The sequence below is a fragment of the Hemicordylus capensis genome, chromosome 3 (genome assembly GCF_027244095.1).
Source record: "Hemicordylus capensis ecotype Gifberg chromosome 3, rHemCap1.1.pri, whole genome shotgun sequence".
NCBI classification, from domain to species: domain Eukaryota; kingdom Metazoa; phylum Chordata; class Lepidosauria; order Squamata; family Cordylidae; genus Hemicordylus; species Hemicordylus capensis.
Genome location: NC_069659.1, coordinates 214,699,344 through 214,717,158, shown reverse-complemented (window position 1 = coordinate 214,717,158; position 17,815 = coordinate 214,699,344). Strand labels below are relative to the sequence as shown.

Here is a 17,815-nt window from a genome sequence, read left to right as displayed (position 1 = left end):
TTTAATTTCGTGTAAAAACAAAATGAATTTTTCAATTTTCCCCCCTGTCAGATGTTATGACAGTATTCATATGGGTTGATGGAGGCGTTGTGGCTGAGAACGCTCTACAACAGCTCTGCATATATACATTGTACATAACCGCGTGCTAGAGATGGGGCTAAAGCTAGTTTCAGTTACCAGCACCTTAGTCCCTCAGTTACTTACATTAATTACTCCCTGAGACTCGTTCAGTTCCACGCAGAAGCCTCCCACCCACATGTAGAGAGAATAACTTACTGGACTATATCTGTATTTACGATGCAGTTTTTAAAAATGTAGCTGCTCTACTACCCTTGATCTCAGCCAAAGGGCTGAGAAGCAAAAGGCGGAGAAGTGTAACTGAAAGATGCTGATTTATACACAAGATCTGAAATTGAAATAACTTGCAGTTTAGCTTGCGTTTCTGTACTGCCTTTGCTTCTACTTTGGGGGGTGGGGTGATGCCAACAGGCATGAAATCATAGGGTAGAAGAAAGTCCTTGATTTCTGTTTCCTATGAGAAGCTCACTTTTACCCACCAAAAGTGGGGCAGTCTTAAAAAAGAACCCTAGTCTCCCACCGGCCAAAGAAATTGTTAAGTCTCCACCGCCAAGGCACAGAATTAGAGATTAGGAGTCCTGAGGCACAGTATGACAAACTGACAAGTCAGTAATGCCCATGTGTAAAAGTGTCTTGTGTCACAAGTCTGTGGCTTGACTAAAATTTAGCAGTCTTTGCAATGGAGGAAGTGACATTGCAAAAACACTTAAATTATGGATGTGTACAGATCCATTGTTTGGTTCATCCCATAGACAAAGACTGGGCATTCTGTTCTCACCTCTCTGCACTTACACACTGATCACACCTGTGCTCACCTGGGAGTGAATACTGTTGAATATAGAGGGATTTACTTCTGATCAAACATACAGAAGATTGGCCCGTTTGTTCAATCTACTTGCAGTGCTGGGCTCTAGTCCACCAAAGCTTATGTTACAGTAAATTTGCTGAGTCTCTACCATGCCACAAGCCCATTTGTAGTTTTTGTTGCAACAGATCAACACAGTTTCCTCTCTGAAAGTCAAAATGAGTTCTTGCTTCCTTCCTTCATCTTAGGCAGGTAAATTTTTTGGCAAAGTTTCTAGTACCTAGGAATTTGTGTCTCAGGCTAACATAGTTCTTTTGTTCTTTGCCCTTTCGAAGGAGAGAGTCTTTCAAAAGGGAGCAAACTGTTTGAGCATATGCAAAGTACCTCTTCATTGCAAAGGAACTGTTTCGTCTCAGATGTGCTGGGAATCTAGTGTCCTGCAGACTTCAAAGTCTGTTTTAAGCTAGCTGCACTCCTTATGAAAATGGACTAGGGTGAGACAGTAGGCAGTCATTTATCCCAGGAGACTCTGCTGTAATTGGCTGGTATGCCTGTACAATGCGGACACATGCAATCCCACCATAAAGGGTGGTGCTCCTTTATGTAAATGAATGCAAATACATGATCAACATAGAACATGCATGTATATTACCCTACAAATGCAGTCACACCCTGTACTTACATACATACATATATACATACTAAGAACAGCTCTGCTAGATATTTAATTTTTTCATTTGTTGGATTTTTGTCTTCCAGTTCTGATGAATGACCAAGAGAATAGGATTCTGTTTAGGCCAATAAAATTCTGATTGGGTAACAATCCTAAACACTGCTGCAGAACTCCAGCCAACAACCACAGTCCTGTGCCGCAAAAATCTGAAGTCTGCTGATGCTATTGAAAACCTAATCTCAAGTGTATTTTCTTGGAATGGAATTTATTGCCACATAAATGTGCTTATGGTTACAGCCTCACAATAGCCTGTTCCTCAAAGAGGCTAGAAATGTCTAACCGTGAAACATTATGCAGTGGCTGCCAATTCACAAATAAAGAACTACTACTTATATAATCGGAAGCCACCTAATGGCACAGCGGGAAATGACTTGACTAGAAAGCCAGAGGTTGTCAGTTCGAATTCCGGCTGGTATGCTTCCCAGACTATGGGAAACACCTATATCGGGGAGCAGCTATATAGGAAGATGCGGAAAGGCATCATCTCATACTGAGGGGAAGATGGCAATGGCAAACCCCTTCTGTATTCTACCAAAGACAACCACCGGGCTCTGTGGTCACCAGTAGTCAACACCAACTCAACAGCACACTTTACCTTTACCTATATAATTAGGTTTTTTAAAACTGTAAGGTTTTAAAAAACTGATTTATAGTATTTCTATTAGGTGCAAAGCTGATAAGTACTGTCTAATCATATTAACTTTTATATGCATGTTCATACATATGAACATGCATATAAAAGCATGTTCATGCTTTTTATGAGGAGAGGAAAGCTGGTCTCTTGGTAGTAAGCATGACTTGTCCCCTTAGCTAAGAAGAGTCCACCCTGGTTGCATATGAATGGGAGACTTGATGTGTGAGCATTGTAAGATAGGGGATGGAGCCGCTCTGAGAATAGCGGAAAGTTCCAAGTTCCCTTCCTGGAATCTCCAAGATAGGGCTGAGAGATTCCTGCCTGCAACCTTGGAGAAGCCGCTGCCAATCTGTGTAGACAATAATGAGCTAGATGGACTTATGGTCTGACTCAGTATATGGCAGCTTCCTATGTTCCTATACACTGCTACAACATCTTTATAAGCAAATTCAGTAAAATATTTCCCATTATTTATTTCCTAGGTCCAAAAGAGAAAAGACAAGCCAAACTCATGGCAAGGTGTATGCAATCACCCTCATGATATGTGCAAGTGGTTTATACAGAAGTGGAAATTCCCTCCACACCCAGCAACTCAGCTTTGATTGTGGAATTCCTATGTACAATATCAGGTTATGCATTTACTATTGAGGCTTGTTATGCCCCTTCTAAACCTTTCCCCAGTGGAGAAGAAACATAATCCTGGCAATTCAGCCCATGCACTCATATACAAGTCATCACAGATCATAGCAAGTATGTTTGTATTCATCTTTGGGATTGGAATAGCTTGGTTTTCTCACTTGTGTTTATAGTGTTCCCATTTCCTGTACAGCTTCTCACCAACTTAAAGCACATTTCACAAAAAAAGCTGGTAACCAGGATCGAGACAAGGACAGATCTGCAAAGCTGCCTTATACCACTATCTAGCTAAGTCAATCAGCCGTAGCTGCAAGATCTTGGACAGAGGTCTGTCTTTCCCAGCCCTGCTAGCTGAGACACTTTTCACTGGAGATGCCAGTGACTGAAGCTGGGATTTTCTGCATTCAAAACATGATTCTACCACAGCCCTCCAAAGGAAGCTAGTCTTCCTGAGCATATTTCATGGCTAGAACAAAGCCTTTGTTGTCTACAATGTAGACTGTAATATTAATAAGCCATGCATGAATGGTTCATTTCTACAGTATGCACAAGCCCATTTGATCTCACATATTTTAAGTCACTTCTGTAAATATTACAGTCTAGCTTTCTAATTTAACAGTGAATAAGAGAGCAGACTGACTCATTTGCTTGATGTTTACTGAGCTGTGGCGACACCATCTGGTTGACAATGGAAAAACAAATATATGGAACAACCATGAAGCCAGTACAGTATTAGACTCACTGGAGTCAATGGTGAACATTTTAAGGATGATAAGCAAAGTTTTGCAGAACTGTAATTAAAGTTTACTAGTCTTGAAATCAGGGGTTATTTGCATCACCTTTCCCCCACTATTAAATACTATGGTAAATTAGAGCAATTTGAGAAAAAGAAGAACTAAACTCCAGTTTAGTCTTACTGAAATGAGGAGAGCTGGTCTTGTGGTAGTAAGCATGAATATTCCCCTTTGCTAAGTAGGGTCTGCCCTAGTTTGCATTTGAATGGGAGGCTATATTTGAAGATCCGCTTAGGGGATGGGGTCGCTATGGGAAGAGCATGCTTGCATGCAGAAAATTCCAAGTTCCCTCCCTGGCATATCCAAGTCAGGGCTGAGGGAGACTCCTGCCTATAACCCTGGAGAAGCTGTTGCCAGTCTTTGTAGACGATACTAAGCTGGAAGGACCAATGGTCTGACTCAGTATAAGGCAGCTTCCTATGTTCCTATGATTGATTGTAGGAGGACTACAGTAGGGTTCCTGTAAGTAGATACAGGATTGCGGTCCCATCCTATCCATGTTTATTTGGAAACAATCCTCACTGTATTTAATAGGGCTACTCCACTATTCATATGCATAGGCCTACAGACTTTCAATTCCATTTCTTAATAATGACACTGTAATAGACATTTCTGAAATTATGACAGAAGTAAAGTAAAAGTGCAACCTTTGGTATTTATGCTTTGATAAAGACACTTGTTTTTATTTGCTTCAAAATCAAGGGGTGGGGGGAACCTGACACACATTTATCACACACATGGACAAAATGTACTTACAGCTGTGAACATGTCATACTCTAAATTGAACACATTATTTTTAATTCCTTGTGATCTACAGCATTTTTGAAATGGGCAGAACATGAGAGCAAAGCAAAAACTTGACAATGGTGTACTATTTCTTATATAATACCAGATACATGTTACTTTGCAAGGCAAAAGAAAAGAAAAAAGAACAGGTCCCTCACCCAAGAAGTTTACAATTTAAATGTAAAGGACATTCCTACAAATATGAAAATTTGAAAACGTAGAATAGCCTGGCAGAGACAGTTCATATTTAACAGCAAAGGGCAAGGCCACTGCCACACCCATTGCCAGGCCTGCATGCAGACACGATTTGTATGAATCAAGACCTCCATGTGGAGTCACCATTATTTGCATGATTGTAATGGCTCTTTTTTGGGGGCTATTTTCAAAGTTCATGGTGACCATGTACACAGCATGCACATGAGAAGTAGAAGTTCATATATACAGTAGTTTTACATAAGCACAGCTAGACTGCAAGGTCAGTGGTGGCCCTGCACATTCCTGAAGTGTTCATATGTGGGCTACTGTTAAATATGAAGTGACTCAGAGTATCAACAGCTTTAAGAAGAGTTGTGGGATATTTGTGAAAAACCCAACTGCAACCATACAAATATCCAGTTACTAGTAGGCGAGGCCCATCATTGACTGGGCAAAGTTATTTTGCATAGATTACAGTGATATGAAAGTTCAATAAATTATATATATATGTAATAAATTTTTTTATTAATGTGCTTGTAAAAGGGAAACAAAAGAACAGTGTGAAATATGTAGGATTTCAACTTCAAATGTTTTTCATTTAAATAATGTCTAAACAGTATATGGTACATTTGAATCATAGTAAATTTGAATGTGAGAAAGATCTTCTGCTTCTTTTGAGCAATATGTTTTTGTTTGGAGGCATGGGAGAAAAGTCAAATGCTCTTAGAATTGCTTGCTCCATTATCTTGGGCCTAGTGGCCACAAGGAAATGGAACAAGGAGCTCCAAGAACATTTGATTTTCTGCAGTGCTTTCAAACAACCCTCTCCCACCCCTACCCCACAGATTGTATTTTGTATGGTGGGACACTTTGGTTAAATACTAAAACCAGGTAAACATGATTAATGAAAATAATTTCAACAGGCTACAATGCAAATAGATTGTAATAACATATAGGAAAATAAATAATGCATGGGTTTTTGGTTTTTTTTTTAAAATTGATGAATATGTTGGTGTTTTGGGTTTTTTTAAAAAAACCAAAAACCCTACAATATTTTATAAGCTAAGCTACTTACCAGAGCTTAGTAAACCAATAATATTTCTCTCATGATGCATCTTAAATTGATTATATTATGCAGGCTGCATACACTTGATTTGTATGTTCAGCTGGTATGAGTAGGGTTATCAACTATGTGCTGGCACTGCTCCTATGCCTAATATGGAGAAATTACGCTGAAAATGTTTTTACCTATCATGGTCAGAAAAGTTACATTCCAATCAGGTTGCTATTAAAGGCTTAGAAATGGCCCAGTAAAATGGAATTAACCCTAAGCGTGAGTGCTAAATGGGTTGAAATTACAAGGAAGCAGATTCAGGCTAGATATTAGGAGGAATTTCTCCAACTATAAGCTGTTTGACAGTGCAATACTCTGCTTTGCACAATGGTAGGATCTGCTTTAACAGAGGGACACAGGAAGCTGCCTTATACCAAGTCAGACCATTGGTCTATCTACAATACTGTTTACACTGACAGGCAGCAGCTTCTCCAAGATTTCAGGCAGGAGGCTTTCACAGCCCTATGTGGAGATGCCACCAGGGATTGAACCTGGGGCTTTCTGCATGCCAAACAGATGCTCTGCCACTGAGCTATGGCCCATCCTCTTTTCAGAACAGAGACTGGTTGACCATCTGTCAAGGATGCTAAAGCAGTTTCCTGCACTGAGTAAGGGTTGGATTAGAAGACTTTCAAGGTTCCTTCCAACTACTAATTATTTAAGTGTCTAAATCTGTGGCTGGAACAGTAGCAAGCCACCTCCAAGGGCAGATCACCAAAGAAGAAAAGGCAGGAGAATTGCCCTGTCTTGCAATGTCCATGGGCATTGCAACAGTATGCTGAGGTGCTGAGCTGGGGACAACTGCAAAAGGGAGAGCAGAAGAAGGTGAGTCAACAAACAGGAGAGGAGGGCTACAGACTGGAACTGGAGAAAGATTGGGGTCAGGAACCAGAGCGGAAGAGGGTTTCAAGGAGCTTCACAGGTTCAGTTGTTGTACCAGCAGGAATTTGGACAAAAGTGAAGAGTTTATATAAGAGCAGAAATCTTCTCCCCTTCCTGGAGAAAGCTTGGCCTTGACCCATGGTCTGCACCTAAACTTGCTTTCACCACCTCCTGAATGGAGAAAGCAATTGGGAGAAAGACCTTGGACAGCCAGACAGGCTCTCTGCTGGTCCTAGATGCTGGTTTGCATTGAGCATACCCATTGCTCATGGGGCCCCGGGGGTGATTGGAGAGGCCTAAAATGGGGCCTGGGGTCCAAGTGGGGGGCACTGGATCCCCCAAGATATGCTTCTACTGGGCCAACTCTGCCTAGTCCTCCAGAATTGGAGGCACCAAAGGATCAGAATAGTTGCCAGAGGTTCCTGCAGTGGTCAGCCCCTCTTCCTCATCAGTGGAGACATAAACCCCACCTCCTCTGAGCAGCAGAATCAAACATCTATCAGTCCCCCCACTCTTGTTCCACAGATATACCTACCCAATCTATAGTACAATATGTCACAAATAGAGAACAAGCCACAAAACTAATCCATTTCCATCTATTTGTATGAACTCACTGATCAATTTAAAAAGACAAAATTTACATGTAGCTAGTGAGGAGTTCATTGGCCCAGCTTTTACATTTAAAGAAGCTTTAAAATAAAATAAAATGGAATTCCTTGAAACAGAGGGAGTATAGAAATGCAAGTGTTCAGGAACAGGACAAGAAGAATAGCAATGTTTTACCAATGCAGGTATTAGCTTCGGACAGTGTATTCAGTGCAACAGTACTGGAAGCTCTGGGTACCATCCCCCATCAGGAGAAAATAAATGCATTATTTACACCAGAACACTGCAAGTTTGAGAAAGGAAAAATCTAACCCAACTCATAAGCATTTAGTTAGTTAGTTAGTTAGTAATAGTTTTAGGTTGAAATCTTATGTATACTGTCTTGGGCAAAACTCTGTTGAACTCTGGGACTTACTTCTGAGTAAACATGGGTAGGATCATGCTATTAGTCTGAATTCAGATCTTGACCAGATTTGTATTCCTCATCTGAAGTGTTGCCTTCGGTTTGTGTATCATATTCATCCTCAGTTCCTTTGTTACGTTCTGGCTGGTTTCCCCCTGTGCCACCCATAATCTCTTTGGGAATCTGATTCACATCTTCATCCACAATTGTCTCAGTCAGGATGTTCTTGAAAGTTATGGTAGTATGCAGCTCAACAGGCATCTCATTCAATTCACTCTTTTTAAAATTTAAGTCATCTTGATCCAGTGCATTTTCTAATGCCTTTTCCTTTGACTCAGTAATTTCATTTTCTTCTGGAACAATAACTTCTTTCTCTTTAATCCCCTTCGATTAATGGAAATGAGTTTCAGGCACATGAGCACACACATCAACATGAAAATCCCTTTTTTAGACATTGCAGTTGTCTAGAGATGTATACATTTGGGAACATTAAATACTGGCAATGTTAGTTACGTACAAATTACCCAGATAATTTGCTAAAAAGGGACCAGTTAGTATTAAAAACAATTTTAATTTTTACTTCTGCATAATATGTACACTGTGTAAGATCCAAACTAAGTTGTTAATGACTAAGCATCATTTAAATAAATGAGACAAGTTAGTCATGACTAAGGCCCATTAATTTCAATGGGATTTAGTAATAACTAACTTAGTCTGGATCTCACCTACTGTGTCCAATGAAATTAAGTTACATGGTAAGTGGAACAACAGTCCCACACATACTGATTTGGAAGTCAAACCATTAATTTTAATTACATTTGCTTCCAAGTCAATAGATGTGGGATTATAGCCTAAAGCCACATTCAGAATTTTGCATCTGTCCATGCAGATGTCCTTTTAGGGAACGCCTTTAGGTAACAACCCACAGCACTAGATGTCGCCAATGTTTTTCAAATACAATGGTCTCCTTCCACAGTTGTTAGTAACTGCAGTGCAAAGTAGCTCAAGCACTAGGCTGCTGACAGCAGAATTCTTAGAATCCCACTCCAGAGATCAATGTAGCTGTTGCACAGATGGGTGTGTGCTCAAAATCTAAAAAGGAGGGTAAACCCATAAATAAAAAGGAAAAGAAAGACATAAAAGGAAAGGAAGATTAAAAACAACAGTTTCAAGCAGCCTGTACAAGAAACAGCCTGTATTGTGCAGTCTGTACAAGAAACCTATTTCAATCTGCAAATCTGAGTGAAAGCAAAAGCATATCATAAGTTATTTCCCTGGCATTTTAAGGAGATCCCTGTTCCATTTCACCAACAGGCCTTTTGCACAGGAACAAGTTCCAGGTAGGCAAATGTTAGGGATTGTGCTGCGATTCGGATGCTGAATCATGTTTCAAGCACACCTCTAATAGTGGTCTGAAAATGGGACAAAGACACCTATAGCAGAACAGAAGAGTATGGGAATTCCCACATTTAAAAAATCACAGATGGAGAGAAGGAAGATCTTATGCAGTATTCAAGATCACAAATATGACTGCAGAATACAAACAATATTTATTTATGTTAGGATTGGTACTCACTGTTAAGCTTTTTACATCTTTTTCTTCAAAAGAAAACTTTGGTGCTCCATACGTATCAGTTAGTTCTGCTACAGAATTTTCTGGATGTTGCTCTGAAAAGATCTTTTTAATATAAATTGTAAATTAATTAATGAAAATGAATTCCCAATACCATATTTTACCATCTATTTAAAAATGCGCAGTTGATGGGCTCCAATAGACTAACCCATTTTTGGCACTCTGCCTACACTACAGTTCCAACAGACCACCTCACCTATTCCACTGTTGCACTGAATATGGCTTTTGTAAGACTCACCATTTTACAAAACAGTCTCAATTTAATTTTGAAAGACTCAGACCTTCTGCTGTTCTGCAAATTTCTGGGCAACCAAGTGCCCTTCTTCTCTTAGTTTTTCTATCCTCTCCAGTTTCATGACAGCTTCTTCCTGTTCCTGTTTCAGCTGGGCCCTCTCTCTCTTCCTCTAGAAAAACACACAACACTGACAAATTAGGAAAAATATAATTTAGAACATAGTCATGTAGCTGGGTTTTCCCCAGCTACTTCTTAAAAAAGAAAGAAAGAAAGAAAAGATGTGTCACCTCTTCTTCTTCATTTAATCTCTTCTTGTAGCCGTAAATCCAGTATGCCAGGAAAGCAATTGGGTCTGCTGGTTGACAGTCAGCCATCTCAGCAAGTCCCTCAGCTAAGCATCTTCCTATGCACCTCTTCAGGTATTCTACATCTGTTTCCATCTTCTAAACAAACTCTGCACTGATATTATGCACTGAATTAGTTTATACATATTATATTATAAATTAATTCTTACCAAGTTAAAGCCTTTTGCAATCATTTCTGAGAAAGAACCAGGTTTCTTTATCTGTTGTCACTGCAAATTTCCTTTCAGAGCTTTGAAAGATAACTCTGTGGTGAGCATTATTTGTATTTTCCACAGATACCTCTCAGTCTGCAACTTTTCTTATTAATAATAATAATAATAATAATAATAATAATAATTAGGAACTAATCCAGTTGGACTTCTAAACTAACAGTGTGTCCCTTTAGGGCAAATGCACCCATTCATATATGGGAGAGCTGCTAGCAAGAGACTCCTCCACGCAGAACAGCACATGTGAAAAGCAGATAAGAGGATACAAAAGGGATGAAAGGATTGTCAAACTGGTATTAAATATTCACAAATATTAATGCATTGCTCCTTAACCCTCCAAGGTAGGTCAGTATTACCTTATCCACAGTTCCAAATATGGGAACTGAGGCTATGCATACAGTTTCTCTTCTGAAAAGTTCAGTAGAAAACAGCAGTTGTCGACTCATATGTGTGCCAAAGACCGGGACATACAAAGTCTTACCTTTTTATAGGGCTAGCTTCTATTGGTGTTGGAATATGCAACTGCCACAACACTGATGATCAAGCAGGAAGAATTGTCTGTAACTTCAACATTTCACAAGCAGCAAGTTAAGCGGGTCTAATATAACAAAACAAAGTTTCTAAAATTGTGCAGAGAAAAATGGTTTTAAATAGACGAAGCGGATAAATATGTCTCTTAAAAATCACTTAATCTCTCCCCGGCCCTGCACTTAACATTTATTTTAAAATAAAGGGTATGCCATTAGGCAGTGTCCAAGGGCCAATGAGAAACATTTTGTTGCAGAAGGGAGATAGTGCGGATCCCCTGTCCCTCTTTTCTAAGGCTTGTTGATTTGTTCTTTGCAACTCTTTTGCTTCCAAACTCTTACCTGGATTTTGTTTGGTGCGTGAGATTACAAGAACCGCTATGGTCACCGTTGCATAGCAACCAGGCTGCCGCTACCCCGCCCTTCGGCTCGTTACGTCATAAATGCTTTGGCACAATCCAGGCATGCGCACGTAGTTCTGAAAATGTCATTGGCTTAATAGTTGTATTAAGCTATTTATTGCGCACGCTCTTTCACGGTACAAGTATACGGGAGCGGGTGGAAGGTTGCCTTCAGAGTGGATGGTGAAAGGGGAGAGGGTTTGTGAGTGGGTGTTAGAGCAAGGTCCCTTTAAGAGGGAACCGCCGGAAGATTGGCGAGGAAGCGGATGAAATGGATGTGGAGGAGATTGGAGGACTGGTAGCATTAGGGGAAAGTAACGGAAAGTGGCCAGAGGAAGGAGCTGAGGAGGCGGTTAGCGGGAGAGAAAGGAACTTGGACGGGAAAAGTCTAAGACTGGTCCGGTGGATGATGGGGGCAGGAGCCCAGTGCGAGGAGATAACAGCAAGGTTTACTTGTGGTGATTAAGGCAGTAGGGAAAGATACGAAAACTGGGGATGTAAACTCACTCAAGCTGGGCGGAGTGGCTGAGGAAGCTGATGGGGAGATTAAGCGTGTGAGGCAGATGCAGGGTGGAGATTATGGTTGAATAGAAGAACAAGGAACAGGTGGAGAAGTTGTTGCGGCTTTCTTCCTTGGGGGCAGTGTGTCGGTTTCCTCGATTTGTGTTGGAGAAAAAGGGGTGGTCATGGGGGGTGCTGCTTGGAATGTCTGAGAGTGAGATTCAGAAAGTTTCCTGGGAGGAGAGGGTTGTAGGCGATTGCCTTTTAAATGGGGTGGGGAATCCTGCCCTTCTAACTCTTTTTTGGATCAAGGGGGCAGAGTTCCCTGAGATAGTATTCAGATATTTCAGGTGTGCCCCTATGTCCCCCCTCCACTTAATGATGTCAGAATTTGTATCTGTGGCAGCTGTGTGTCAGAGCCAAATGTGATGTGTGACCCCTTAGATTAGTGTAAGAGTTCTTAGACTCCAGTATGCTGTAACTGTGTGGGGAATCACTGAGAATTTTAAGTCCGCTCATGCTGCATTTAAGGATATGGATGGTGAATCCCTGAATGGTTGGGTATGTGGTGGGGTGTGTGTGTAATTAATACAGATTTCTCCTTGTGGGAATTGAATAAAGTTCTCGATCTTTGTAAAAATACATCCCCAGGTGATGATGGAGTTATTAGATAGGGACATAGGACATAGGAAGCTGCCATATACCGAGTCAGACCATAGGTCCATCTTGCTCAGTATTGTCTACACAGACTGGCAGCGGCTTCTCCAAGGTTGCAGGCAGGAATCTCTCTCAGCCCTATCTTGGAGAAGCCAGGGAGGGAACTTGGAACCTTCCGCTTTTCCCAGAGCGGTTCCATCTCCGGAGGGGAATATCTTATAGTACTCACACTTATAGTTCTCCCATTCATATGCAACCAGGGCAGACCCTGCTTAGCTAAGGGGACAAGTCATGCTTGCTACCACAAGACCAGCTCTCCTCTCCTGTTATGGCATTTGCCACAGGAATCCCTGCAGGTGCTGTTGTATCTTTATAATGATACAGATATAAGGCAAGGTGCTGAGATTCTGGAAAAGTGCAGTTGTAATCCCTGTTGGTAAGCCTGGGCAGGCATTATTTGACCCTTCCTCCTATAGACCAGCTGCACTGACTACTTGTGTTGGCAAAGTCATGGAGCAGATGTTGAATGAATGACTGATGCTGTATTTTGATAAGCACCAGTCACTTATGCACTTCCAGAGTGGCTTTTGTAGGGGGTGCAGTACTTTGTATCATATACTGTGGTTAGAGATGGATGTGTGGAAGACACTTTGTAGAAAAGGCCATTTGGTTGCTGTTTTTATAGATGTTGAGGTGGTGTATGACATGATTTAGAGAGGGTCTGCTTTACAAGCTGGTGCAGCTGGGGGTTCAAGCAAGAGTATTTTGGTGGATTGATCTTTTGGGGTTAGGATTGGAGCATTGCTCTCAACCCACCCACTTCCAGTCCGTGAAAAATGGTATCCCACAGGGAAGTGTGGAGAAGATTTCAATTAAAGTTCTCAAAGTGGTTCACACAGAAAAAAAAGTTGCTTTCCTTTCCCCAAAGGGTTCACAATCTAAACTGTTTATAGTCTGTTACACTATTACAGTCACTGGCTTACATCCATATTAAGTTACTCATGAGTACTCTTATTGAAATTAATAGGAATCAACAGAATTGTAATTTAAGACAAGGAGATGAGGTAGGGACACTGCCCAACCCTTCTCCCTTCCTGGAGTCAGCTTGAAGCCAAAACAAGTCCTTTGATCAGGAGCAAGGGAGCTGTCTCTTAATCACTAGTCAGTGAGTTGGAGGGCTCTCAGTACCCCTTACAAGCCTTAAAAGTACATCTAGGGGTTCAGGTACCCCTGGTTGGCAATCACTGCTCTAGAAGACAGGCCTAGAACCAACATGCTGAAATTACAAGGAAGCACTTTCAGCTTAGCTTACATAACTGCACAAGCTGTTTGTGGAGGGACAGTGTCTCATGGGCACTTTCCAGATTAGGCGCTCAAAAGCAGCTAAAAGCCTTGTTCAGGCAAATCGCAGTCAAAATGTAAGACCTGCAGGGGGAGCAGTCTCGTGAAAACGTAACAACCTGAAAAACCCCTTCTTACACTGGGTAAATAACATCATAGCCCTAAAACGCAGTGATTACATTTGCAACAAGGAATCTGGCATATGAATGGCACTCTGCGGTCAGTGTCGGGACTGCAGTGTCATAACACAGGCAGTGTGGAAGCACACTTCGGAGATAGGTCCTGACCCCATTTTAGGTCTAATCTGGAAAGTGCCATGGTGACTTTCCCTTTGGTGGAGATTTTCAAACAGTGTCTGAACAGCCATCTGTCAGAGATGCTGTAGCACTTTACTGCACTGAGCAGCAGGTTAGACTAGGCCTCTTCCAACTCTTAACACTCTATAATTCTAAGTTCTGAGATTTAACTTGAGCTTGCAGACTGAGCCCTGTCTTGCTTTTTAAAAATTCAATAAACACAACTAGCTTTTCAATTGTTGTTTCTTTGATTCTCCATTGTTAGACTGATAGTCTCAGGTTTCATTCTCTCAACTGGAGAGAGAGAGACTTCCTCCTTCTCCCTCTCCCCTTCCTGTATGTAGCTAGTAGAAAGACATGTAGGTCTTTTCTATCTTGCTGATGGCTTTCCTAAATTGATTAGTTTATTTGGAACTTTAACTGCATGTCTCCAGACAATATTAATTAGCAGTGCTCTCCTTCCCTGTGCAACTGGAGTAGATAAAGAAATCTCCCTTCCAAGCTCTCTCTCATAGAATCCCCCCTGCAACAAACTTCTAAAATAACAAAACAACATAAAATAAAAGATTACTAGATAGAAGACAACACATTCTTCCCCTTTATAACAACCAGAATTAAATTAATTTAAAATTTATTGACAAAGTCTTGAAAACTTTTAGGTGGCCTCCTGTCGCACACAATTCTCATTCTTTGGTTCTCTAGTACTGGAGCTATTAATGATGTTGTTGTTGTTTTCAGGTACAGAGGAATGTCAATCACTTTCATCAGCCTCATCTGTAAGGTCAAAACTGGAGGCAATAATGATAAACTTTGTTAGCCTACCCATAACAAATTGTTCTCTGGGTGGCTTACAAAAGAGGATTAAAACATACAATAATAACACATTAAATCATAACCAACCAGAAAAGGTGAAAATACAAAATACAATACAGAGCAGTTTAAAAACACATTTTAAAATTAGTTAAAAATCAGAATCAAATCTGAAAAATCCAATAATAATAATCATTAATAAACAGAGATCAAATTACTCTCCAGTTCCTCTCTTGAGCTCAGACTCCCTTCCCTCTTGTTTCATAGTATGCATGCTGGAAAGTCTCTAATTGTTTCATTTCTTTTCATCATCCAGTATAACAGAATCTCCTCAGATTTCAATTATTTGTTTTGGTCCAGAATATTGGGAACATACCTTTCTCACTTTATAAGGTAACCATACTTGAATGAAGTCCCCCACTTGAAATGTTTGCTATTTTGCACCTCATTTTTTATCCACATACAATTTATATTGTTGCTTCTCTCTTACCTGATCACGAATCTCTGCATCCTGAGGGTGAGATTGCATGGAAATTCCTGTTAGTTGTTGCCACTGGGAAAAATTGGTGATAGCTTTGCATCTTCGCAGCAGTTCAGATGGTAGTTTTCCTGTAGTAGAATGAGGAGTAGTTTGGATAAGCAAATAGTTTCATTGATTGCCTCTTTCCAGGGTGGTTGTAAATTTTCCTTCACTAACCTATTCGTTCTTTCCACTAAGCCATTCCCTTGAGGATGGTACAAGGAAAGAGTTTTGTGTTTTATCCCATGGTTATAAAAGTATTGCTCCATCTCAAATGAGGTAAGCTGTACTTCATTGTCAGTCATAGTTCTTTAGGAAGACCTTTTCTTACAAAAACTGTGGCCATGAACTGGATCACTTTGTTAGTAATGTGTGTGCAGTTTTTATACAGTCTTTCCTAAGACATCCCAAGACGGCTTACAAAAGTTAATACAATAAAATTCCATAAAAATCACATTTAACCCCTTAAAACTGTTGTCAGCAAATTAAACTTCTGGCCACCTGGAATAAGCAATCCACCATCATTATAACAAATCTTAGTGGGTTGTTTTTCAAAATACTGCATTATATCCAGAGCAAGTTTTTCCCAAGGACCATTGGGATACTTTACTAGAGTCAAGGGGGTAGTAAAAGTCTTATGTGATTTGTCAGATACAGCACAATCCATACAACGTTGCATTACATTTTCAATGAGTTTGTCCATACCTGGCCACCAAACTTTTTGATTTGCCTTTTAGTTGAACTCATGCCCAGGACACTTTCCTGATTACATGCTACAGTAGGGGTAAAATGCGTCTGCTTGTCGGGATCATATTGAAAATGATCCCCAGAATCTCAAACTTCTACAATGGGAAAATACAGCTACTTTTTTGCAATGCACATGCAGCATTGTAGCACTATAACACAAAGATAAATCCAAAAGAAAGCATTGGTAATGTGAACAGTGCCTTGCTGTCAGCACAGGGACTGCGGTGTCACAAAACAGGAAGTATGGAAGCACACTTAGCAGATCCGTAGTGACATGGTTGTAGGGTTTAATCTGGAAAGCACCAACCTTTGTGGACAATTTTGATCACTTTTGCTTGTAAAGAGGTTGGCACCACTGAACAATCAGTTCTCAGCACCAGCTCACTGAGAAGAGACAGCTTACTGGCTACATGCAGGTATGGTTGATGTTCAGTAACCATGTTTTTGCATGGCCATCCATTAGTTATGTAAGGTTTAAGTTCAGTAAGCTCTGGATCAGCACTGAGGGCTGCTTTCCATTTAGAAAACGTGATCACTCCATGAATTTATGAAGTTATTTGTGCAGTTACTACTCCTTCACCAGGGGCGTAGCAAGGTTGGAGTGGGCCCAGAGACAAGATTTTAAAATGGGCCCCCCCCGCAAAGTCCAGGGCCTCCGCACACCCCAGGCCCCCAAGGATTTAAGTCTGATATTCCAAAATAAGTATGCTGCCTGCAAATACATTTCACTGAATACACACACACACGTCACAATATATAGTGATATACATTGAGTACTATACATTTGTTTTACTTTTAATGCCTAGAACACACTAGAAAGATGAATGATTAAAATAGGCCCCTCGCTGCAGATTAGCAAAGGAGACTTTCAACCATGCAGGGTGAGCCTATGTTTGTTTTCTCAGAATTCTGAACAAATTCAGTCAAGTTTGATTGCAGGAGGTTTTTCACAGGAGGCTTTTAAAGCCCTTTAAGACACATCTCCTCTGGAATGGAGGTGCTGTATTCACATGTTGGCCAGATTTACCCTGAAGTCCCTGCAAGTTATTGGGGAGCAGTTCACACACAAGAAAAATAAAATAAAAGCACCACACATGCTTCACAGTTCTCACTCAGACCTTCTGGGTTGCAAAACAACTTGAACATAAGTGCATTTATAAATGAATGAATGAATAAATAAAATTAATAAAATACTGTTCCAGAAGTTTTTGCAATTTTCTGCCATGAAACAAGCCACTTATAGGACTTTTTAGATAGTTTTTTTTAAGTCAGCAAATTTTCCAAGCTGTTTCAAAATAAATATTCAGAGACTTCTCGGTCCCTCCCCCCCCCCTCCAAGCCCTATGGCAAGCAGATCCCTATATATGGGGGGGGGGGGGGCGGAAAGGTAACCACAAAAAGGAGTTCACACTCTACCTGGCAAATGCTGGTCTGGGTTAAGCAGGGCAGCAAGGGGTCTTCTGCTGCAGAGAACACTCTGGCTGCCTCCTCCTTCCTGGCTTGCTTGGGCCCTACTCGAGTTCAGGCTTCACTGCGGCCTACACGGAGGCCTCCGTGGAAGCCCCGCCCACCCGCCGATCAGCTGAGAGGCGGGAGAAAAGGAGCTCTTTGCAGCTTGCCTGCTGCTTTGATTGCGGGCCAGCAGAACAAGCAGGAGAGACGGCGAAGAGGGCAAGTGGCTGAGAGGCTATGGGGCTGGGCAGGGGGCAATGGGGAGTCACATGAGGTGCCTCTGGGGTGCCCCTCCAGGCAGTGGGGCCCCCAGACAACTGTCTCCCCTTGCCCTATCATTGTTACGCGCCTGTCCTTCACCCTCTTCTGTGATCTCCTGTTGGCCTGGAAATGGAAGTTGAGCTAAACAAGCCGCACTTGTATTTCAAAGACCTGGAAGATATTCCCCCTGAAAA

At 41.1% G+C, this 17,815-nt stretch overlaps 2 protein-coding genes and 1 non-coding gene across 7 annotated transcripts in view; 1 reads left to right on the top strand and 2 right to left on the bottom strand.

The window, feature by feature from the left end:
• Positions 1-6,245: 6,245 nt before the first annotated feature.
• Positions 6,246-6,319, bottom strand: TRNAA-GGC (transfer RNA alanine (anticodon GGC)). The gene has a single exon. It is a non-coding gene; the product is annotated as a tRNA-Ala (tRNA).
• Positions 6,320-7,237: 918 nt separating this feature from the next.
• LOC128350780 (DPY30 domain-containing protein 1-like) overlaps positions 7,238-17,815 on the bottom strand; it is a 45,946-nt gene continuing 35,368 nt past the window's right edge. Inside the window, exons 2-7 of one of the 5 annotated variants that reach the window (XM_053309467.1) lie at positions 15,132-15,250; positions 10,590-10,706; positions 9,822-9,993; positions 9,581-9,703; positions 9,243-9,344; positions 7,238-8,050 (exon numbers count right to left, since the gene is read on the bottom strand). In XM_053309467.1, coding sequence (XP_053165442.1) covers positions 7,709-8,050; positions 9,243-9,344; positions 9,581-9,703; positions 9,822-9,974 — 720 coding nt within the window. In that variant the 5' untranslated portion in view covers positions 9,975-9,993; positions 10,590-10,706; positions 15,132-15,250 and the 3' untranslated portion in view covers positions 7,238-7,708. Of the gene's footprint in view, positions 8,051-9,242; positions 9,345-9,580; positions 9,704-9,821; positions 9,994-10,589; positions 11,351-15,131; positions 15,251-17,815 lie in introns of those variants that run through there. The other 4 variants (XM_053309469.1, XM_053309466.1, XM_053309464.1 and 1 more) reach the window with 4 other exon arrangements.
• DYDC1 (DPY30 domain containing 1) overlaps positions 11,356-17,815 on the top strand; it is a 29,063-nt gene continuing 22,603 nt past the window's right edge. Inside the window, exon 1 of the mRNA XM_053309477.1 lies at positions 11,356-11,494. The gene's annotated coding sequence lies outside the window, so the exon portion shown is untranslated. The remainder of the gene's footprint in view (positions 11,495-17,815) is intronic.